The sequence below is a fragment of the Corapipo altera genome, unplaced genomic scaffold, assembly GCF_003945725.1.
Source record: "Corapipo altera isolate COAL_440 unplaced genomic scaffold, ASM394572v1 61, whole genome shotgun sequence".
NCBI lineage: Eukaryota > Metazoa > Chordata > Aves > Passeriformes > Pipridae > Corapipo > Corapipo altera.
In genome coordinates this window covers 4,261,249-4,284,458 of record NW_020884910.1, presented here as the reverse complement: position 1 = coordinate 4,284,458, position 23,210 = coordinate 4,261,249, and the positions used below count along the sequence as shown (strand labels likewise).

The 23,210-nt window shown below is 44.9% G+C and overlaps 2 protein-coding genes across 2 annotated transcripts in view; one reads left to right on the top strand and one right to left on the bottom strand.

The window, feature by feature from the left end:
- The window catches only part of ARHGAP31 (Rho GTPase activating protein 31), a 60,408-nt gene extending 42,175 nt beyond the window's left edge, over nucleotides 1–18,233 (top strand). Inside the window, exons 5-12 of the mRNA XM_027653544.1 lie at nucleotides 533–640; nucleotides 2,328–2,473; nucleotides 4,184–4,382; nucleotides 6,165–6,289; nucleotides 8,727–8,786; nucleotides 9,591–10,214; nucleotides 10,530–10,840; nucleotides 11,737–18,233. Of these exons, the coding sequence (XP_027509345.1) occupies nucleotides 533–640; nucleotides 2,328–2,473; nucleotides 4,184–4,382; nucleotides 6,165–6,289; nucleotides 8,727–8,786; nucleotides 9,591–10,214; nucleotides 10,530–10,840; nucleotides 11,737–14,202 (4,039 nt within the window). The 3' untranslated portion in view covers nucleotides 14,203–18,233. The remainder of the gene's footprint in view (nucleotides 1–532; nucleotides 641–2,327; nucleotides 2,474–4,183; nucleotides 4,383–6,164; nucleotides 6,290–8,726; nucleotides 8,787–9,590; nucleotides 10,215–10,529; nucleotides 10,841–11,736) is intronic.
- Nucleotides 623–23,210, bottom strand: part of UPK1B (uroplakin 1B) — a 35,774-nt gene continuing 13,186 nt past the window's right edge. The window contains exon 8 of the mRNA XM_027653546.1: nucleotides 623–723. Within this exon, the coding sequence (XP_027509347.1) occupies nucleotides 637–723 (87 nt within the window). The 3' untranslated portion in view covers nucleotides 623–636. The remainder of the gene's footprint in view (nucleotides 724–23,210) is intronic.

The following is a 23,210-nucleotide window of genomic DNA, read 5'->3' as shown; positions in this document are numbered from 1 at the left end:
ATTCATTTCCAGAAATCAATTCCCCAAAGCTGACTCACCATTTCCAAATCTGACAACAACTTATCTGGCATTTAAATGTCATTGAACAAAGTGTTGTTAGAGACAGAACAAGATCTCCCTGCTGCAGTCTGTCATCCTCCTTCCCCAGCTCTGACTGCTAGGGCACCCTTGGCCAGTGTCCTAGGTGTGGTAAGGAGAAGATGATCTTCTGGAGGTGCTTGAGCAACAGCTCAGTCTTTGCATAATCCCGCTTCCTCTTCCATCCAGCTCCCATCTTCTTTGCTCCCATCTTGCTAAGGACACTTAGGTTCATGCCCCATCCTTGGCAACCCCAGAGCACAGTTGTAGGTGTTCATTGCCATCCCATGGAAATGCTGATGCTGTGTATCCTCTACCCTGTGGGGTCTGTTGTGCCATTGCAGGCACTGACTTCCTTGAGAAGGGGACAGAGCTGGGTTTGAGCCTTGCTGTCCCAGTGGGCAGGCACTGATAAGCTGACACATTTTTCTTTCTTTATGTGAAACCACTGCAGAACGCTGGAATACCTGATCAAGCATCTGACTCACCTGGCCTCCTTCAGCAACATGACCAACATGCACACCAGAAACCTGGCCTTGGTGTGGGCTCCAAATCTCCTCAGGTACAGTAGAAAGTCCTCTTGTCCAGAGCACCATACTGAGCTCCAAGGTGAATGCCAGCACCTGAGCCTGAAGACCCAATCACCTGAGGAAAATGCAAAGACAGGGAAAAGCTGAACAACTAAAGGGAAGAGCAGAGCAGAGCAAACAGCTCTTCCAGGTTGAATAATCTAAGGTTTTACTGCCAGCATCCAAGGAAACTTGTGGTTTTGTGTGTTTCTTATTAAAAAGAAGTTGCTATTTGCAAGTTGAGCATAGATTTAAAAATGAGGAGTTACTCATCACTGGGGAACGTTAATGACATTTTTCATGGTGCGAGTGCTTCTGCAGTGGAGTGGTGAGAGACAGCAAGGCTTGGAAGGGAGAGCAACAGGGCAATAATACTGCAGACCTGTGCCCAGATCTGCTTGCCCAAAAGTGAGATGAGCTTGGTGGGCTTAAAATGGCGGCCAGTGTCAGATCTGAGATCACCACCTAGTTTATCATGTTTCAATGCCTGGCACTCTGCTGGGAAGAAGCCTGGATAAGATTCAGGCAGAGGTCTGGCTGATATGTTGTAGAGCTAAGAAGAACAAGAAAAAATAGAGTCTGGGGAAAAAAAAGAAATGTTTTATATGCTGCTGAAATTGTCTTCGCTGTCCATCCAGTACGCCTGTATTTAGAGGAATGAACTATGCAGGGAGAGTCCAGGACAGCAGCTGGGCAGGAAAGGTGTGATGGCAGAGCAGGTACTGGAAACCCTGGGCTGGCAAAGGACATTGGCTAGAGAGGTACAGGCCTGAAAAGCATTCTCTAAAGAGTTATCTCACCCTTCTAAATCACAAAACTAGCAGAGCAGGTTCTGAAAAAGAATCAAATGTTGACTCTATTGAATATAATAAAGTGGGCCTTTACTACCGAAACAATTTCATTCTAGCATCTATCCTTGTCAAAAAAAACCATAATCTGTTTCTCTTTGCAGTCTTTCATAAGTACAAGTCCCAGGGAGGAAAAGGAAGGACCAGGCAATGCAACTGCAGTCTCCTTACAGGGTTATCCTCTTGGCAATGCCCCAAGCTATTATCTAACACACCAGTCACTAACTTTACAAAGGATCCATTGCCCAGAGATAATTTCTTCAGCAACACTTCGGCATGTCAAGATAAGGAATGTTTCTTTGCTGAGAGCAAGAGTGAGAATGTGGGAGTACAGGGGGGCAGAGAAGAGACTACTGGGGCACACGGCAAAGCGTTGAAAAAATTGACGTGGGGAAGACCTGAGCAGGGTTCTAAGGGATTTCACTAAGAGATATTGAAGCATTGAGTAGGGATCTAGAAGCAGCATTTGAAAGCTCCTGTGTTGTCTTTCAGGCCCAATTTTGAAATAGCTAAAAGAGGAGAAAGGAGAGACAAGGATGGAGTTTGAGAGTCACAATCTTATCTGTGTTGAAGACTGTAAAAGCCAAGTAGGGAAAATAACACAGTCAGGAAAGAAAATAACAGAGGTTGCAAAGAAAACAAGGAAAATAATTTTTAAAAAAGTGAAAAGGCAAAGAGAGGATGAGGGCCTGGGAGGAAAGGAGAACAAGAAGTGCAGCAAGAGTGGGGAAATCATTCCTGTTCCAAAGCTTGCAGGAAGAAATTTGGTCTTTCCTTCCCAGGGGCTGTGTGTGGCAATTCTCAGAACTGATACACTTCTTTCCTCATGCAGGTCAAAGGAGATTGAGGCAGTTGGCTGCAATGGGGATGCAGCTTTCCTGGAGGTGCGAGTGCAGCAACTGGTGATTGAGTTCATCCTGAATCACGTCGATCAGATCTTCAACAACAACAGAAAAGCCAGCTCTGCGGAGAACATCGGTAACAACCTCCCTGAGCCACTTCACGCTGTCACTTGTCATGTACTCCAGCTCTCCTTTCAACTAATATTTCAAGCACATTAACCCTTACCAGCATGACAGAGTCCCCCAAAGACACCCTGAGCCCAATACCTTATTATTCTTGTTGTCTTCAACATTTTTTTTCTGAATATTAGCCTCCTTCAGTGTTTTCTCAGGTTGTCCTATGTCATCTTTTGCCTGATCTCATCTGGCTTAATGCTTTCCATAAAAGGAAGACTACCTGACAGATTCTCAATCCTGGTCTAAGCTCTCTCTCCAAGTCCATCAGCCACAGTCTCAATTCTTCTCTCAGGCTCCCCCAGTTACAATTCCTCATACCAACAATACCTGCCCTCCAGCCACCATATCCACCCAAGTCAGAGGTCACACTCCCAGGACAAAAGTTAATTTTTTTGTTCCAAAAACTTATGTCTTGTTCCTGATGATGTTTTATGTAAGAGGTTTTTTTTTCCTGGGACATCAACAGTTTTCTGAGATGCTGGTTTTGTTGTTTAGAGATGGTTTTGTTGGCAAAGGCTGTGAAGTGAGAAGGTTTAGATCCACATTGACCTCAAATAATTTCAGAAATATGCACCTTTCTGTTTTACACACTGTAAAGACTTGTAATACCTTCAGAACTCGGGGAGTATCCACCTTTCTGCTTTCCAGCCCTGTGTCAGCTTGTCCTGCCCATCTTTACCTTAACATGTGCTAGTCTGTCCCTATATCCCACGATTCTGGTGTGGTGCCCTTTTCAACTTGTAACACCCCTGCACTGTGGTGAAGTTGTCATTCCTATGCCTTTATTATGCCCTGGCAGAAGGCACAGAGTGAGCAACTGCTCCTGTACTGCTTTAAGCATTGTAGTGAAACACTGGCTAGTAAATTCTAAGATTTCTGGTTGTACTGCAGGTCACAGACCCAAAACTGGCCCAGCTTTGAGAAGTGCTGGTATTTTAATAGCCATATGGAGTCAAGAGAGGAACATGCTGATGAACTCGGTTGATTCTTAGTGGGAAAGTGCCCCTTCAGCCAGCCCCTCTGCAGAGGCAGGAACTTGCACCCTGCTTCAGCAGCAGGGCTAAGTGCCAGGTGGACTCCAGAGCCTGCGCTTCCTTCACACACCTCGGGGCAGTCTGTTCAGGACAGGACTGTTGCTGGGGTGGCATATGGGAGGTTGGCTCTTCCACTGCCCCTGTAAACAGGCGCTTTCAGTTTCCCGGACTGTCAGCCCCACTGTTTCTGTGGCCCTGAAATGGATTAGAAAGTTAAAGTATTGCTGGCTTTTAGAACAATTCCCCTTCCTGGAGCAAGACAAGGAGAAAGATGTGGAAGTGAGAGAAAGAACTAGGCACCAGATTTGGATCAGGGACTGAACCACTCCAATATCGGGTTAGGGTGAGAGTGGGTGGAGGAGGGAGGAGAAAAGGGACTGTGTGAATCCTGGTGGTTTTCAGAGACACCTCTTTCACACAGAAGTGCCTTTGGCTGGCAAGCATGGTCCCTGATGGGAATACACTCGGATAGCGTTGCTGGGGAGTTGAAAGACTTATCTGAAAAAAAGCCTTTCTCCCTGCACGTGCCACTCCTTTCCCCCCTCCACAGGAGATGTTCTAGTCAAATAAAGACATGAAATTCTTTCTCTCGTCTCTCCTCACCCCAGGCTGGAATGTATTTTCTTGCTTTTCAGAGAGTGCATCAGTTGTGAAAAGTCTGACCCTCCCCTCAGCCTCCCTGCCAATGAAACTGGTGAGCCTGGAAGAAGCACAGGCACGGAGTCTGTCTGCATCCCACCCTGCTCGGAAGGAGAGGAGAGAGAACAGCTTGCCTGAAATTGTGCCTGTAACTGGGTCCTTCTTCCACACAGTTGTTGACCTCCCCGACAGCAAGTGAGTGTCAAGAGGAGTTGAAGTGCAAATAAACAAGTGCAGGCTCCCTAGTGTGATTGGGAATAATCCTTTTGTTAGCACGGTACCCCCACACCTGCACACATGAATCTACAACCACCATCAGGAGAAAATTCTGTGCCTTTCTCAAAAGAGGCACAGCTGCTACTGAGAAGTATTGCAGTTACTGGGTTCATAGCTCCACTACTCCTCATCCCTCCATCAGGGTAGAACTTCATAGGCGTCCTGTGGGAGGAATTAGCTGCCTTTGCATCGTTATGCCAGCTCAGAATTTGACTAAACACAGGATGAACGTGGAGCAGGTTGGGGCACAGCTCGCCTACAAGTTCCACCTGCTGGTGGCTGATCCACGGCACGCCTGGTGCCACTGACCTGCTCAGCTTCATCATTTGCCAGGTTCCTCTGCAATTATGGCCAAGTAGTAAGGCTAATTTTCACTCCCAGCACGGAGAGATACTTAGATAGTAGTACCTATGCCAGCTATGTCTGTGCCAGGAGAAGAGTCCTATTTCAGCTGAGATTGCTGCAGTTGTTGGCACAGTGGCCCAGCCTAAGTATTTATCTATTGGTCTATCTAACTGTTAATATATGGCCACTCTACTGCCAGGTTCTGATAGATTACAGCCTCTGCAGCAGAAGGCTCATTAATCTACTGACCCATAAAGCACCAGAGAAAAGATATTTATTGTCACTCAATATATTAAAGCAAAAAGGAGCCGTCTAACAGAATACTGGCAAGAAGATAACCAGCTTAAGACAAAAGGATGTATTGTCCCTCTAGAGTGCCTTTTCCTTTCTCACTGAAGAGAACAGTCCTATCCCCAAGATATCAATCCTGTTTGTAGGACTGATTTGTACTCTTCTGAGTACTGATCTGAAAGAAAAGTAGAACTATGGGGGTAGAAAGCCCATTATGGAGAGCAAGACATGGAGATAAGAAAGTTCTTCCTCTGGAAGAGGGGAGATTGAAGGAGGAATCAGAATGGATATGTGAAGGAACTAAAACAGAGCTTCATGCAGAAATATGCATAGGAAAAAAAATGGCTACAGGACTGGCAGTTTCTTTCTGCATAAAACTGTGATTTCCAAAGAGACCCAGGGAAACAATGTTCCACTTCCTCTGACAATAATGAGAAAATTATTTAATTCCCTTAAGCCTCCTGTTATTTGGTTAGTACATTATACTTGCATAAGAATATATAACACCTATGATTAAATTAATGTTGGCTTGAGAAGCATTAATAGCTAGTTTTATTAAGGGATCCTTTTATTTTCATCATAAAATGTGGTCTTTACAGGATAGTTTTTGCACTGAGCACTTATACCGGTTCCATCCATTCTCTGAAATTTATCATGCATTGTATCATTAAAACCTGTTAAAAAGGCAATTTTTCTTTGGTGTATTGCATGATAGTCCAAGCCTTGGAAACCTCTTCTTTCTGGACAAAAGCATGGGTGATTGCTCAGTCAATCACAGTTGCTGTAGCATGATGCCAGACCCAACTATCTAAAGGTTTAGGTGACTTTCCATCCATGAAATGGTTAAATCAGTAATACAGATAAATCATTTGCAGAGTAATTGCTAGCTATATAACCAAGAGTTGGTTGTATAGCAGCTATGCCTTGCATGCTTTAGAATTAAATGAGATGTGGGAAGAAAAGAGGGACAGTGTTGAGGGGAGACAGCTCAGAGGTCTTTGTGGGATATTAAAAAGGTAAAAGTCTCTAGGGTTCAGTAACCTCCTGAGCCTTTTTTCCTTCCAGGAGAAAATTATCCACAAAGTCCAAGAAATGGAAGTCGATATTTAACTTGGGCCGCTCTGGATCAGAATCAAAGTCTAAACTGAGTCGAAATGGGAGTGTCTTTGTAAGGGCACAGAAGCTCTCTGGTAAGAACACACCTTTCAGTTAAGTGTTTCTCTCGGAAACTTTTTCCTGTGATGTTGATAGCATGGGGCAACCTGTATCCACATGCCACTTATGCCATTAGACTTGGGATAGTCTAATGGGGTCATGCTTGTTGTGTGGTTTCACGCACGTCTCGTTTTCATGTGATGGCAAGAAGCGGCCTTTCAGGAGGATATGCCAGACAGCTACAGTAAATATTTCATTTTGGTACCTAAACAGGCTCCTCTTGTCCAGCTGTCAAGTTTGGGAACTGGGAAATTCTATGTAGGTTTGGATTAGTCCATTCCAGCACAGCCAGCCTCTGCCTCCTAATGTTCCTTACATGGCACTGGGTGAATGGCTGTTCTTTTAGCCTGTCCTTCTGGGTTGTCCTTCCACTAAAGGGCAGTAAGAACCAACTGTGTTCAATGTGTTTGTGAAAAACAAGGCACCAAGAGTTCCTGTGGCTCCTGGCTTTCAGGACTTTGAGGGAAGCCATTGCTTTTGTAGAATTTCTAAGAGAGAAGTTGTCTTTTCTTCTGGCTGTAATCCCAAGTTCTAGCCTCTTTTGAGCTGCAATCTCTTAAACACTGCTTCCTAGAAAATCAAATGACAGTGCCAATTCCCAGTGTTCAGAAATTATGACTCAAGTTCTAAAAATCAGGAACTTGACTTAAAAGTAATCACAGTTTTTAAAAGAAAGCATACCCTTTTTTTCTGAGTTCATAAATGTTTTAGGTTTATATGTCCTAGACTTTTTGGTATCTCCAAGTCAAGGAATTTAGTTTTTAAAAGAAGATGAAGATGGAATTTTTATTTATATAATCTCATGACTCCAGGAGCTGGTGTCTGGAGGACCACTACCAAATATTGCAAGACTTAAAATAAAATAGTTAATGTTGGCAACATTACCTGCCACCACATATATGACAGTCTCTGTTTGTATGAGAAATTAGTGTGACGCCAAATGCTGGATCCAGCTTCTTTTGAACCCCTGCCTTCCGCAACTTTTGCATGTACAGATGGCTTTACATAGGGTGCCTATGGTAGACCTCAAAATAGCTCTCTATCCTATTTTAAACATGGGATCACCTTCTCACTTTGATAAGGAATACTCTGTCTCAAAATAGTGCTAACCCAAGGATGCCCAGGAATGACTGGAGCCCAGTGATCGTGAAGGCTGAGCCTTGTTCCAGGAACAGTACTGAGCAACAGAGGGCTGTACATTTCCGTGAGCAGGACACACAAATGCAAAACCGTGCACTGAGTTCTAAGTACTGAAGTAGTGCCTTTCAGAAGCAGTACTTTTGCACTGCCATGTTATATTTTTGTGTGCTCTCTGCTTACAGCCTAATGTGAGGAAACACATGAACTTGCTGTTGAAACTAAGCACATGTAACACAGCTTGTGTCCATGCACACAAGTCTGTAAGTCACACAAAACTCGAGCTCCACAGCTTGAATTCTGTTCCTCCTGGAAAGCTGAGCCAGTACTCAAGACATCATGCCATATAAATGTAAAACGTAGCCAGGACTCCGTGTAAATGCAAAAAGTAGCCAGGACTCCATATAAATGCAAAAAGTAGCTGCAGTTTCTCCTATGCTCATGCAAAAGTTCGAGCCAGAAGCCTTAATTATATAAACAAATGAAGTCCAACAAGCCTGCTCACTTTCTGCTTTACCTACTTTGTGCAACTCTGTAAACAGCAAACTTTGCTCCCAGACATTTTCCAGATCTCCACAGACCCTTTTTGGGCTGTCAGAGACTAACTTGTCTTCCTTGCCAGCTACATTTCCTCATCTCCCTTTTTCAGAGCAGTAACAGCTACAAGCTTCCAAAACCTGTCAGGAACAGACCTGTAGAGTGTCGAGTAACAAATGGCAGCTTGTTTCTGGACAAGCAAGTCCAGCTAGAATGACCAGGAAAATAGGTTTCTTACTGCCCTCATAAATTTCCCCGAGTGCTTGCCTGAGGCAGGGCATGCTCACATCAGCAAAAGAGCCAGGGAGAGCAACATAAAAATAACCCAACATTTGCTATCGGGAATGAGAGGTGAAAGGCATTTATGTCAGTTTAGTTAAAAAGTGCCCCACATCCAATAGCCTGACTCGATCAGGGAGGGCAGTGGAACATAACAGCTTTTGGGATGCTTAACTGCTTCACAGTGGAGATGGTGTTGACTGGCTGGGTTAAGTATAGCTCTCCACATGTCCAGCAGGTGCAAAGCTGTTGTTAGCACTAGCAGATCCCCAGCTGTGCGGACAAGTGTTGTGGGTAATAAGCCACGTGGTACAGATACATGGGGGGAATGCTTGAAAATGGAAAATTTGATGTCTGCCTGGCACGCCTGTCTATATGTGTGTAGTCTTTGATCTTTATGGGCTGAAGCCTGCAAAGCCACAGGATCTGATACCTGCTTCTAAAACTCTTTTTGCACAGAAAAAGCAACTATTCGGCCTGCGAAGAGCATGGACTCGTTGTGTTCTCTCCCAGTGGAAGGTGAGATATCAATAGTGTAATAGTGAAGGATTGCAGCTCTGCATTCTCAGCATCATGGATCATAGAATCATACAATGGTTTGGGTTCAAAGGGACCTTAAAGATCTAGTTTCAATCCCCCTACTATGGGCAGGGACACCTATCACTAGATCAGATTTCTCAATGCTCCATCCAACCTGGCCTTGAACACTTCCAGGGAAAGGGCATCCACAACTTCACTGAACAGCCTGTTCCATTGTCTCACTGTCGTCAATGGATGCAGCAGTCTGTATCTTTGTCTATCTCACCATGTTGTGTATTTTTGTACGGTGATGTGTGCCCCCAACTTTGTGTGCATGCATTTTTGACCCTTTTCTGTGTCATTTATCTCAGTGCACGCCCCTGAGAGTTACCACTGTGTCTAGCTGCATCTTTCTTAGCAGTTGCATTGCTTTGATTTCTTTTGTGGTTATTCTGGGCATGAAATTCCAATTCATAAGTGAAAAGTGCTTGCAATAAGCCAACAAAGCCTGGCATGTGTATAGCCCTAGATTTGGTTGCATCTGGTTAAGAAGGGTATCTAATAAAAGTCTTGGGTGACTTCCACTGGAGGGCATTCTATCCAGCCCTGCCTGCCCAGTTTGAAGGAGGCCCCAGGGCTAGAGTCTGGAAGATCTTCAGTACCTACTGTCTCTATCTATCTGGGGAAATGTGTTAACCAGGGCAGGACTCTTTCCTGGGGGGATTGATGAGGGCTCCTTACAGAGTAAGTTTGTTTGCTAGTGCTTTGTTTCCTGTTGACTTCCTCCTGTGTTCCCATCTCTAGGGGAGGATGAAAAAGGCAGGTTCAAACGGTCAGTGACTACTGGAGGGTTTTTCATTCCAACGAAGATACGGACAGGAGGAACAGGCAGCACATATGACCTCAGCAAGGAGAATGAGTGGGAGCGGGAAGGATCTGCCATGGGGGCCAAAGGAAGCTCAGAGCTGAGTGGGGAGAAAGGTCCTCCCCGGACACTACAGGTGAAGTCACCCCCTGAGCAGCTGAAGGTTTTCCGGGTAGCAGAGGATGCTGAAAATGAGCAGACTTCTGCCAAAGGAGCGCTCATGTTCTACACCTCTGAAACAGCCACCAAGTCAGGCTTCCCAAGCAGCCTCTTTCCCTTGGAGGCCTCTCCTCGTCACCAGAGGAAAGCCCTGAACATCTCAGAGCCCTTTGCGGTCTCTGTCCCCCTGCGGGTATCCGCAGTCATCAGCACCAACAGCACGCCCTGCCGCCTGCCCACCAAAGAGAAGCTTTCCCTTTCCAGCCTAGAGGAGCTCTCTTCCCTAATGGTGGAGAGCACAAGCCCCTCTGCTCTGGAAGCAGGGACCCACACAAGGACAGACCTGGCAACGGAGCGGAAGGAGAAACAGCTGGAGCCCACTCTGCCGGTGGCAGCGTCCAGAGGTACATTGTGTTAAGGGGGGGGGTGGATCCTCAGTTATGCTACTGGAGGTGCCCCACAGCTTGGTGTCATGGAGGTTTCTCCAGCCTGCTCTTGTGGCGGAAAAGAGACCAAGCTGTAGCAGGGTGGGTCAGGTTGGTGTGTTTATTGCAGCAAAGAGACCGGGGAAGTGCCCATGGCCTCCCAGAAACATCCTGTTGTGCCTAGAGGGAGCTCTTCATCTTTTTTAGTTGGTATTGGCTTTTAGCAGCACCACTTTTTTTCGGGACTCAAGTTTTCAGTCACAGTTACATCTTTCATTTGCATTTCTGATCCAGGCTCTCACCCCGAGGAACTGGTGGCAGCCAGGAAACCTGTGTCCTTAGAAACCCCACAGCCAGCTGCAGAAAATCAGAAGACATATGGGCAAAGCAGCTGCACAAGCAGCACCAAGAGCCCCCAGGAGTCCTTAGAGCAGAGAGCCACCTTGGAAGAAACACCAGTGTTGGAGTTTCATAAGGGGCCACTCCCAGAAGACAGAGCAGAGCAAGGACAGCTCAATATGAAGGATGTCTCTTCAGAAGGAAGCTGTCATCAACAGGAGATAGAGACAGCTAAGACAGAAGAAGGATCATGCCTAAGAGATGTGGTAAGCAAGAAGACATGAGAATGAAGGTGGGGGACCATGTCATGGTAGTGACTGAGACGTTGTTTAAAGTTTCATTGTGTGTCTGTAGTTGGGAAAACTCAGTCCACAGCCTAGGCAAAGCAGGATCAAGAACAGACCATGAATTGATTTCACTTCTATCTACAGCACCATGTGGTGATTTACCTTTACATAACTACCTACTGTCCCCTTTTGGTCTTCTTTTCCTGTAACTATACAATTTCAGCCCTTACAATCTGTCTGCTCTGAGACTCTCCAGATGTGAGACTGCCCGGATGTCTGAGCATTTTGACCCACGGTCTCTGAATTTCCCTTCTATTTTTGCTGTCCCATTTGTCCTGGACAGCCTGAACAGTCCTTTATTCTTCTATTTGCTGCACACAAATTTTTTTAAATTCTTACTATTTTTGCCTCCTCTGTATCTCTAGCAGAGCCTTTTCACCAAGTTTCTTACAGTGATACTCATCTCTGGACAGCTATTTAAAGATCTGTTGGCATAGCTCCTTGAATAGATTATTCATTCGCGTTTGTGTGCATTTTGGGAATGCGTATTCTCTGGCAAGGCCAAGCGAGCCTGAATGGGAAGAGCTGAGAAATGGGCTGAAATATTCCAGCTACTCATTCAGCTCACTGTTTCAGTACATCTGTCCAGACCTCCTTTTGGCTGCACCTCGGATCTTCTCCTCCATAACCCCACTTGTTTATAGATGTATTTCCTTCCTTGAACTGGTAGCAGTATGTGTGTCTGTATTTCTGTACCCATGAATGTGCTCATCTGGGACCCTGTCTGTTCTGAGAGGGCTGTTTGGGGAAAATTGAGGAGTATTTACTGGTAGGGTTGTGAGCTCCCAGGTCATGGCATTTCTTTTGTTTTTCAGACTGAGGAGGATGCGGCAAATGCCCTTCTAGAACCTCTATGGCCAGAGATACAGCAGGAACTGAAAATTATTGAACCTGAAGAGGAGCTCTTGCTCTTGCCAGCAGCTGCCCCCAAGACAAGCCAAACTTCTGAATCTTCTTCTTCAGTACAAACAGACCATCTTTCCTCTGGTCCAGGGCAGAGTCCAACACTAGCTGAGCAGACATCTTCAAGCAGAGCATCACAAATAACTCAGGTGCCCTTATTTGGTGCCAGCAGCATGGAGCGACAAGACAGCCCTCATGACTGCCAGTCTGATGCAGTTGCACAGCAGAGCTGTGGCTCAGCCCTACCTGAACTGAGTACTCTTGCAACTGGCACAGCCACTCCAAAGAACCACCACCCAATGGTGGACAGCAGGAGTGAATGTCTTGCTCCTAGCCTGGACCAGAAGATTCATAGTCAATCGGAATTTAATAAGATTGCCCCAAATGATGGATTTTCTTGTTCCAAAGGAGCATGTCCAGAGTCAGGGAGAGAAAAAGATAGCACGTGCCAGCAGCAGAGAGAAAAGGATGGTCTTACCAGAGTCCAGACCCAGAGGGAGAAGCAAGAGATAATGACTACTGATGAAAGGGACACATTCTCCTCCAAGGCACTGAGTGGAGCTGGAATCCCAGAGGTGAAGGAGGGCCACGCTGTTAGCAGAACCCAGGATGCTGGTGACCAGGATGATGAGGATGCCTGGACAGATAATGTGCAGAGCTTAGAACTTGTGGAGCCATGGGAGGATCATCAGTGGGTTACAAGCCCTCTCCATTCCCCCACCTCTAAGGACATTCAGGAGAGGATGATACAGGAGTTTCATCCACAGAGCCAGAGAGCAGAGACAGGCCTTTCTCTTAGACCACGATTCAGTCGCAGCCTCTCCCTGGACAGTAAAGACACAGTGATGAGTTTATGGAGTATCCCATTCTCTTTCATAGATGCCACTGATCAGCAGCAACCACACAGTGACATTCTATCAGTGACTTGTGAGCTGTCCAAAACAAAACCCATCTCTCCTTCTAGTTTGGGCAAAGTTATGCAAGATGAGAATGGCTCAAGTCCTCCAGAAGAATCTCCAAAACCTGAGAAGCTGAAGTATGCCCTCAGCAGGGAGGAAGTACCAGCTGAGGAAGCAGGACCCTACAGAATACCTTTTTCAGAGCCAGAGGAAAAGAAAGTGGATGTGAGCAAAGAAAACCCTTGGACCTCAAAGCCTCAGCTGTTTTTGCACTACCAAAAGAGCCCAGACAGTTCTTCACAGACAAAGAACACAAAGGAGGAGTTATCCATCTCTCAGGACACTGCCCTGGGAGGAGAGACTGTCACCAAAGCATTGTGCTCTGCCCCTGAGTCACAGCTGAGTAATAAAGGTGAAGAAACACCTCGCAAAGTAAAGACTAGGCCTTCATCCCTCAACTTGGATTCGCTCCTCCCAGCCCCAGATTTCTTCACATTCGAGAACCTGTCCATGCCATCTGCCCCTGGGAATCTCCTATACGGGCAGAAGGAAGTAAAAAGCAGTGATTCTGTCCCATCCCTGCCAACACACTGCCCTGCTGCCAGTAAAGGTGTTCCTTGGGGGTCTAGTTTCAATCCCCCTGTGGATCTAGACTTGGATTACCTGGCAGTGGCCCATGCCAGCACTGGCCGTCGTAACTCTGCCCCCGTCAGTGTGTCGGCAGTCAGGACCTCCTTCATGATTAAGATGTGCCAGGCTAGAGCTGTGCCTGTGATACCACCCAAGATTCAGTACACCCAGATCCCCCAGCCCCTGCAGGCTCAGAATGCTGCTCCACCTGCTGAAAAGAAGGAGGCAGAAGCCAAGCAGACCATCAGGCAAACGCCACGGGTGGCATGGAGTCACTTGGAGGCCCCCAAGAGCCCGCTGACAGAGAAGAAAGCCAAAGCAGAGAAAGAAAACAGTGACCCAGCTCAGAAGGACTCAACCTGTCCCTGGCATGGCAGCCTTGGCCCTCCACTGGAGCCATCTCAGTCCAGTCATAACCCATCTCTGGATGCCCCCGTTCTGCGCCGAAAGCGCACCTCTGGAGGGGAGACAGCTGGAGATAACCCACAGTCTTCAAAGATAGAGAGGCCATCAGGGTTCTCCAAGCCTTCCTATAGATCTAGGCCCGGGAGGCCCCAAAGTCTGATTCTCTTCAGTCCCCCTTTCCCCATTATGGACCACCCCACCACTTCAGCAGACTCCAGGGTATTATTATCACCCATAAGGAGCCCCACTCAGACCACCTCTTTGAGCCCCATTTGTGGTGATCTGTCTGAGACTTCGCGGACGACACCTGAGGGGGTGACACTGCGGAACAAAATGACCATCCCCAAGAATGGCCAGAGACTGGAGACCTCTACCAGCTGCTTTTACCAGCCCCAGAGGCGCTCCGTGATTCTGGATGGACGAAGTGGGAGGCAGATTGAATAGCAGCTGCTTCTCCTATTCCTTTATTGTGATGGTTGGGATGGGAGTGTCCAAGACCAATTCTGTTGCCATTTTGCTGTTGTTATTTTGTGCAAGATGGACTTGAATCCTCTATGGTTTCCTGCAAAGCTTTTTGCTATGGAAGGTCATAGTCTCTTTGTCTTGCTTTTCTTTCCCTATCTCACCTCTGCTTAGTCCCTCACTGCCTGCTTTTTTTTTCTTTGTAAGCCAGTCCCAAGGAACTTGCATTTTCTTGTGCTTATTGTCTAACAAGCCCTGTGAAAGTCTCATCCTCCCTATAGAAGAAAAGGAAAAATAAATCTCTGTATAATTAGAAAACAGGGCTTGAAGGAAACCCTGTTACAAAACACTGCAGCCCTGGGTGCAGGGGCACAACATCTGCTGAGGAGGTAGATCCAGATGTTTAGGAACTCTTCCCATTGTTTCCCAGACACTAGTGAAGGACTGTTTGATTTAGACAGTGTAAATAAACAGTGCAAGAGACTGGGGATAGCTGAAGGGGAAGGTAAAGCTGGCATGAGCAGGTCACAGTCACACAGGGTGTGAGACACTCAAGGATGTTCCAATGACAAACATACAACCTGAACACTGCCCCCAGCTCTATCCTTGCACCAAAGATGTGCTCTTTTCAGCATGTGCAAGGGCTGGAATGAAAGCAGCTGTACAGGAAACGCCTAGTTGTTCTTTTAATCTTCCAAGTCTTGCTCATGAGTTTTGTGTGCTCAACGACACCTTCCTCGGGTAGACAAGATCCATGTGGCTGAGGAATGAGTGTGCAGCTGGCTGCCTAGTGTAGGGACTTCTCAGGCTAGTATCAATGAAAGCCAAGATATGGTCATAACAAAGTCCAGTATCAACTATTTTCATCATTGCTTAAAGCCAGGTGACACCTCTGCAGCTATCTCTGGCTGAGCTCCACACTGCCAACAGGAGAGAAAAGAAAGAGGATCTCCTGATCTGCATGTCCTTGGGCTATTGCCCTCTTATACCCTGACTGACATATCTTTGACCCTTGGTCTTTCATTGCCACTGTGTGGCATGTCCCCAGGTGCTTCTTATTCCTTTAAACTTCCACTCCTTGTGATTTTACACTGTTCCTTTGAGAGTATGGCTGGTTGTCACCTCCCTGGACCTCAACGCTTTCAGATTGATTAAAAATGTGGTAAAGAGGATGATTTGCGGGACTGCAGAACAGACCATGAACAAGTCCTGAGAGGGAGATTTGAAGTGAATTAAAGTCTCTCCTGAAGGGAACATTAATGTTACAGGAAAATACAGGCTCAGATATGCAACAGCTGCTGTGGGAATAGAATTAAACCTTCCTTTATAAAGCTTCTAACTCTACATTCTCCACAGGTTCATCTATTGACTGCTTTGTCACCGTGGGTGATTGCAAAGTCAGGCACAGCCTAGGCTGTCTCTGCAATTTAAGTGTCACTAGTGACTACGGAGGAGACAGGTACACAGGTGTTGCTGCCAGCACTGAGATTGTCCCTGTAATGGCACTTACAGGGGCCATCATTCCTGGAGATGTCTGAGTCTGTAGGCCCTCTGTTGGGTATCATGGGCTATAGTTTAAGCATCTGTTATGAAGTGCTATAGCCACCAAAATGAGGGTCAGCCAGAATTTCCGAAAGGATGTATGTTTAAGGCTTTTTTTTCTGAAGTACTAGCAGTTTCAAATGGTTAGTAAACTCAACCCATGAGCTCCTAGTCTGACTGTCACTTTATTAGTGTTATTGTGGCTGGAGGGCCCTGAGTCTGTATGATGCTTTCTCTCCACTCTTTGATTGCTAACGGGAAGAGGTGCCAGAGTAGTTTTTAGAAGTTTTGGGTCCACAAATGCAAGTAATATATCTTCAGCAGAATTTTCTCCTGCCATATGCAAAGGGAGTGTGAAAAAAAAAGAGGGCTTTTCCCTATCACCAGTTGCAGTCTTTGATCCTCCCCACTGTACTCCTCATGTGTGCATAATGCCATATAAGAGGCAACAGAGCAGAGAACTAAATCCATGCTGTCAGTTTTGTTAAGGGAGAATAGTAAACCAGATGAGAGCCTGGAGTTTTTGTTTGGGTCCATTTTCTCTCACAGATGTCAGCCTATGCTTTAGCTGGGCAAGCTGTGGACAGCAGGCCCAGAATATGCAGCTTCATGACAATTGTATAATTCTACTCCCAGACCATAAGATGCCTGTGCAGCCTCCTATAAAATCTAGGGAGTTGCCAGTCCTCCATGCTCCCTATAGTTAGCACAGCTCTAGGCTGCATTAACATGGCACCCAAATGCCTTTTTTATTGCCTCATGAGAAAGCTTTTAATCACCATGGCTGGGTTAATGGCAAATGATTTGGGAAAGTGAGATATGAGGTATTGTAAGAGTTTAGAGGAAGGCAAAGTTGTGGAAATGATGCCCAGGGTTTTTTTTGCATCAACAAAATAGTTTACGTTGGTCAAGGATTTATTCTCTGAGTTCCTAGAAGTTTTGACAGCCAAGGCACCTGGAAGAGAGCTAAAGAAGCTCACAAAATAATGTACCAGAAGAAAAAAGAAAATGTGATGAAACTTTGGCATGCTGAAACCACTTTCCCCCCCCCTCCTTATTCTCATATAAGTTGATGTATGAACAAGAAATGAGGTCTGGCAATTTGTATATAATACACTGTCTCAGCTCTTAACAGCATTCCGGTAAGTAATAGCGCTTTTGGCATAAGTGGTGAAACTCCTGCAAGAGAAAATTATTAGAAATCTTTACTTAATATTAAAGATCAACCTCAACTAAAATCTGTATCCAGACCATACTTTTTAAGGATGTTTCAGAATTTGAACTCAGATCTGGGCCCTGGATTTTAATAAGCAGAGATGCTGTAATGATATGTCTATTTTGTAGCTTGATCCTGTTTCTTATCTACAATTTCATCTCCAACCTTCAGCTGATGTTCCAAGAGCACTCAGATAAAGCCTCAGGTCCTGCAGAGCTGAAAGTACATGCTTAGTTGCAAGGTGCACTGTTGGACAGTGATGATTCTCAACTTCAGACTCAGCCTTCTGCGGAGTCTGTAATGCTTGATGATGGATCTATGTTGATACTGGTAGTTGCAGTCAGCTTGCAGGACCAGAGTTTGATAGTTGGCCAGAACCAGAAGATAGATGCCATCTCCCACTGAATGGTGCTGACTGTGTGGCAGGATCCAACTTCATTAAGCTATCCCTGATGTCAGTTTTAGGGTCAGTCCTGATCTCTCTAAAAAAGGATTTATGGGGTTTTCTTCTTGTTTTGGGATTTGTGTTTATTTGTTTGTTTGTTTGGAGTTCTGTTTGTTTTTTAATTGTTTATCTGTGAAGCATTATGAAGAGGGATAGATTAGATTTATGGGAGAAGAGTCTGGCCCAGAATTTGAAGTTTTGTGTACCAGAGAGCTACATTGGTTGTTCTTGGTATTGAAAAGACTAAATAGATTGGCTCATCCTCTGCAGCTCCACAAAGATCATTTTAGGGACCCAGCAGTTCATTTCAATTCTCCTGAGACTGTGAACAGTGTAAAGGCTATTCCCAAGTTTGCAGATGGCCCCAGTATCAGACATGACATATCACCAGCATATGTTGCTTGTGGACTTTTACCAATGGAAGACAAGTGAGTAAATTGCACTTATTCTTCCCATGTAGTCGGGGGTTTGTGCAGCTTCTGTTAAATGTAGCTCAGAGTGAAATGGCTGAGCTGGCAAAGATGAGAATCCCCTGACAGAAAGGAGGGACATGGTTAATGTTAGCTCATGTGGGAGCTGCCTTATTTGCAGGAGAGTAAACAGAAAGGAGGACTGTGTTTTACCTTATAAATCTCAGTCCTCTGGGATGTCCTTCTCATGGTATCACTGCAGAAAGACCGAAGTACTTATTTTTTCACCTTTAGAGCTTCAGAGGAACTTAGATCTGTATTAGAGAGCATCCATAAAGCCTGCACATTTTCCCTCATCCAGAGTCCAAATGGTGCAATAAAAATCTTTTTTCTTTCTTTATTGATTCTGAAATGCCTGTCGTGGTGAACACTTTTAAAATTTTTATATATATATAAGATCATTCTATATAAATATATTAAAAACAAAATGTAATTAAAATGAAGGAATTGCGTAAATAGTATTTTACACATCTGTGAAACTTGGGCTGATGCATGGAACTGTTTTCTGCTGCAACTTTTGCAGCACTGAGAGTGTGAGATCAAATGTGGGCTTTTTGCCCATGAAGTAGCTAATTAGTTCTGGCTAATCTGTGGTGGGCAGAAGGCCTGAATACACCTTCCTGAGCAGGATCTTGTCCAGGGAGAGGAGGAATAAGATCAGGGGAGACCAGACTGCAAGGACTGATTTAACTTTCCACCATAATCTTCTCCCAAGTCTTTGAAAATGCAAGCAGTCTACTGAAGCATATATTATCTTTCAAGCATGCCCAGGTTTTGCAGTTGTCCCTTTTGCTTGTCTCCACCTCTAGAAAAAATAAATAAAAATCTCTAAGGGTGGGGGGAGAAGCTGTAGCTGATCCCTATTTGTTTTAGTTTTGCTTGCTCTCAATTGATGAAAAGGCTTGGTGATAACTAGTTCTGCTCCAAGCAAGGAATGGAAAGCTTGCTACTGAGTTCAACTGGAGATGGAGTAGGACTGTAACAGCCCCAGAAAGGAAGGATGGCAAGAAGCAAGAGCTTTCTGAGGGCTCTGTGCAGCAGTCCAGACCTTAGATCTTGTGCTTGTGGGCACTGGTCCCCTCTGAAATATTATTTACTGCCAGGTCAAAGGAAGGACTGAAAGTCAGACACTGCGAAAGGGACTGCCCCAATCCCACTAACTCTGGTTTGTGATTATTTTTCCTGCTAGCTCTGATGAATTGCATTTTTGTTAAGCTTTTTTCCTCTGTGTAAAAAGGAAAGAAAAACAAAAGCCACAAAAGAAAGATGTTTTGCCAGGTCTCAGCCATTAGATTAAACTAGAGTTTTCATAAGAAACAGACCTGTGCCCTAGTGATGTTTTGGAACATTTTCTTTTTTCCGGATTTGGTTTATGAATGCAGTGCAAACATTTTTGTCTTCCTCTGACATGGAGTTTGAGCCCCTCTTTTGTTGTGTGAGTGGCCAGGACACTGAATTGTGTTTGTGTGGGTTTGGATGGTGGGGATTAGAGGTTAGGGCCTGACCACACACTTCTCTGATTGGAGGTTATGAGGACTGCAGCTGCTTTGCAGCTCTGAAGATGAAGTGAGGGCTTGGAGACTTCTGTAGAATTACTGTTACCTGACATACTTTAAAATTTTCAAGGGGAAAATTATCTTTTTTTTTTACCATTTCTAGTTCTACCATGCTGAAGTTTCTGTGACGTACAACCGTGTCATCCCATTTAGCACGTCTCCTGCAGAATTCTGCCTTGCCTGTAATAATGCAGAGCAATGCAGAGTGCAGTATGGAAAAACTGTGGGATCCCAGTGTTTGTATAGCGGAAGCCAAGCTGGAATAGAAGTTACTATGAAGCCTCTGGTGCATCATATATGCACTTGTGTTGCTTTGTAAAGGACAAGCAAGAACTTAAGCAAATTATGAATTTAGTTCCCTGACTCTCATTAATCCAATCTTTGAGCTGTAGCATGGAAGTGAATATTATTAGTATGTGCCCCTTCTATCCTGGGAACAAAACAAAAAACAAAACATGGAAGGGGGGGTGTTCTTGTGGCTGTAGCCTCGGTGGATGTATTTGCAGTGCAGCTTGCTCACTGTTCTCCCTAAAAACCAGATGAATCATTAGGTTAAATGAAATACTTTTTTTTTTCCTACTCGGCAGCTGAACTCAGGGCTTGTCTCCCTTTCCTACCTCCTTCATGACTTCAGTTTCCCTTTAGGGAAATGCCTGGGTTGTGCTTCCTGCTTACCATGGCAACTGGCACACAAAGTGAGAAGGAAAATCATGTTTGTTGAACTCTAAAATTGTTGTTAGCCAGAGCCAATTACTAGTTCTGTACAAGAAACAGTATTTTTCTATTCTTTGTGCCACAGAATCTAGCAATGACTTGGCCATAGGGCAAGAGGAGAATCCTAAACTGCCCCACAGCATTCCCATGGTTTGAAAGTTAAGTAAAAGGCACACTGTAAACCTGCTCATGCTCCAATCAGCACTGCTCCCTAAATCACGGTGCTTAAACACATGGAAGTCTTTGAACACAATTTCACCCAGTTTCTTTTGCCTGCCTGGCTTAGGACAATTGTCTGTGTAGGTTGTATTGGAAGCCCCAGCTACAACATCTTGGATACTTTCAGCTAAGCCAAAACCAAGATTAAGCAAGTTCCCAAACTGGCTGTTAATCAGGAAGCAACCTAACCCAGTGCCAAAGAGCATTTGATACTGGTGTCTCACGTATCCTCATTGCGCCCCAGAGTTCAGAGAACAGAACATCTAGCTGCTATTCCACTGGATAGGGCTAAAGGTCACCTAACAGCAAAGGAAAAGGCAGGCAGTGTAGAGAAGGAGATTTAGCCCAGTGAAGGAGATTGGCACAAGGCATCAACAACAGCAAAAAGAACAGAATCATAAAGGTCAAGACAGAGAAAGACAGTGAGATTTCTGAGTTAATTTTCCATCTGAGCAGGATAAACTTTTGAAAGAACATGCCTCATCACATGCATTTAGTGTTTCAGTGTTAAGGACTAGAAATGAATGGGACCTGCAAAGCTCAGACCTGCCCAAGTCGCGATGCCCTCAAAAGTTAGATACAGTATGAGTGTTAAAACTTGAATATTTGCTTCACTCCATAATTAAAGAGAATAGGTATTTTCTCATGTCTTATTAGCAAACTCCAGTGTGAGATGAACATTCTGCAAACCTAGAAAACTCATAGGAATTATGTCATCCATCTTAAAATGGGACCTGTTTTCTTCCATAGCACATCTGCTGCAGGGACTACATACTTGTATAATTTAAATCCCTTATCTGAAAAGACCAGGAAATATTTGAATTCAGTGAGAGGAAATGATTTAAAAAAAAACTTTGTAGCTGCTTAAGAAAGAACCATGAAGCACACAAACATGGGAACAACCAGTTCTGGAGAAAGGAGAATAACACATGATAATTATTAAACAGAGAAAGTTTCTAGGTAAGTAAAACCCGAAATGGAAAAAAATCCAACACCCAGACATAAGATAGAGTTGAACCAGTATGAAAAATATCAGGTAAAATTTTCTTTCCCTCCTCCTTCATAAGAATCAGGAAGACTAAATCAGAAGAAACAGGCGCTCTCAAACTGCTGCACTAGTTGAGGGGGCTTTTTGGTTTTTTTTGCATTGTGAGATAATTTACTTAAAGACTAAGGATCAGATAGTGGAGGGAGAAGAGAGGTGTAAAAGGACTAGGCTGCTCATTTGCAGAGAGTTTTTTGAAGTCACTTGGCTTTACAGGCTCCAGACTCTGTGCCAGCCACAGTAGCGTGCTAAAGGTGAGCGTTGCTTCAAGAAAAATAGAGAAGTCTTGCATTCTCTCACAGTTAGCAACAGCCCTGGGTAGCCGGAGCAGCTCACTGCTCATAATTTAGCTCTCTTACAGGGTTTATCTCAACTAGCGAATGTGCAAGAAGTGCAGATGACATTGCCTATACTGGAATTTCACCTTGGTGCAAGTTAACACAGTCAGAAACACCCTTACCTTTTTTTCCAGTTGAGGATTAACCCTCAGCAGTCATCCTCAACTCTTCTGCAGCAGAGTCTCCTAAAGATAGACGGCCGAGATTACAGGGAGAGTTCTTGCAGGAGGTTCCCAGCATACCACATGTTGCAGGGGCTTTCCCCAGTTGTCAAGAAGGGCGGGGCTGCCAAGCGTTGGGAGTAGGAGGCTTCATTTATAGCTAGTTTTAGGTCATTCCTGGTCCCAGGAAACATTTGCTTGGCACAAGTCCCTGTTGCAAGGAATGTGAAAAACTAAGATGCCAGGTCAGTGAGCAGGATGAGGAATAAATCATCTGAGTCAGAGGATACCGAGCACTACCGGCAGCCTGGTTCCTGGTTTTCACAATGAGATCGCAGCCAGATGCAAGCATGGTACATAATGGTCATTGTACATCATCCATGAACCAGCAAGGTAAATTAAAATAAGGTCTGAGAGAGTCTGTGCAAAGAGATCTCATGCAGAAGAAGTGAAAGGAAAGGTGGAAAGGGTAGGAAAGCCTACTGGAAAAAGGGAGTCAAGGCACAAAATATGCAAAGGCAGCTCTCTCATTGCTTCATTGCCTGAAGCAACAGAGGCCTTCAGTACTGTCAGCCACAAACGTTTGGCAGTGTGAAAAACATCAGGTTACATTTCTGACTACATGGGAGAGGAGCAGATGAGGATGTGGGATTCTTGTTGGCTTGGAGGCCACATTACTTCATCATGTCTGAACAGAGGATGCTTCTCAGCAAGACTGATTTCTCAGAGCTGGGAATATTACAATAAATTAATAATCCAAAAATATGTTTGGTCACTCCATGGGAGGATTGAAATGCATTTTTATTGCCAAGAGAAAACTGTGAATAATCACTCCTACAGAGAACAAATACACAGAGCAAATCTGCAAACAAACCATACAGTTCCACCTGGAGATTTTTTCTTCATCCTATCTTATCAGGATGTCTTTGTTCAGTAGTTTTCATGCACATATGCATATTGCCTGCTCTGAAGGCCACATACATCCATACCTTCAGGACACGATCCAAACAGCCGAGAATGACCAAGATTTCTTTACAAGTCTCAGCCGACACATAAACCTGTTCGCCACCATTCCTGTCATGGACTCCATCCCTTCCTCACCCTCCCTCTGGCATCCCAATGAACTTGCAGAGATTGGAATCAACCTTCAGAAGCTGAAAAACCAGAAAAAGCTGTGCAGGATTTTTCATTACCCTGCTCAACATCATTCTGCCATCAGTCCAGTCTTCTCCTTCCTCCTTAGTTCAGGATGGATAAAGCTGGCATTTTCTGGTTGTATTGAGG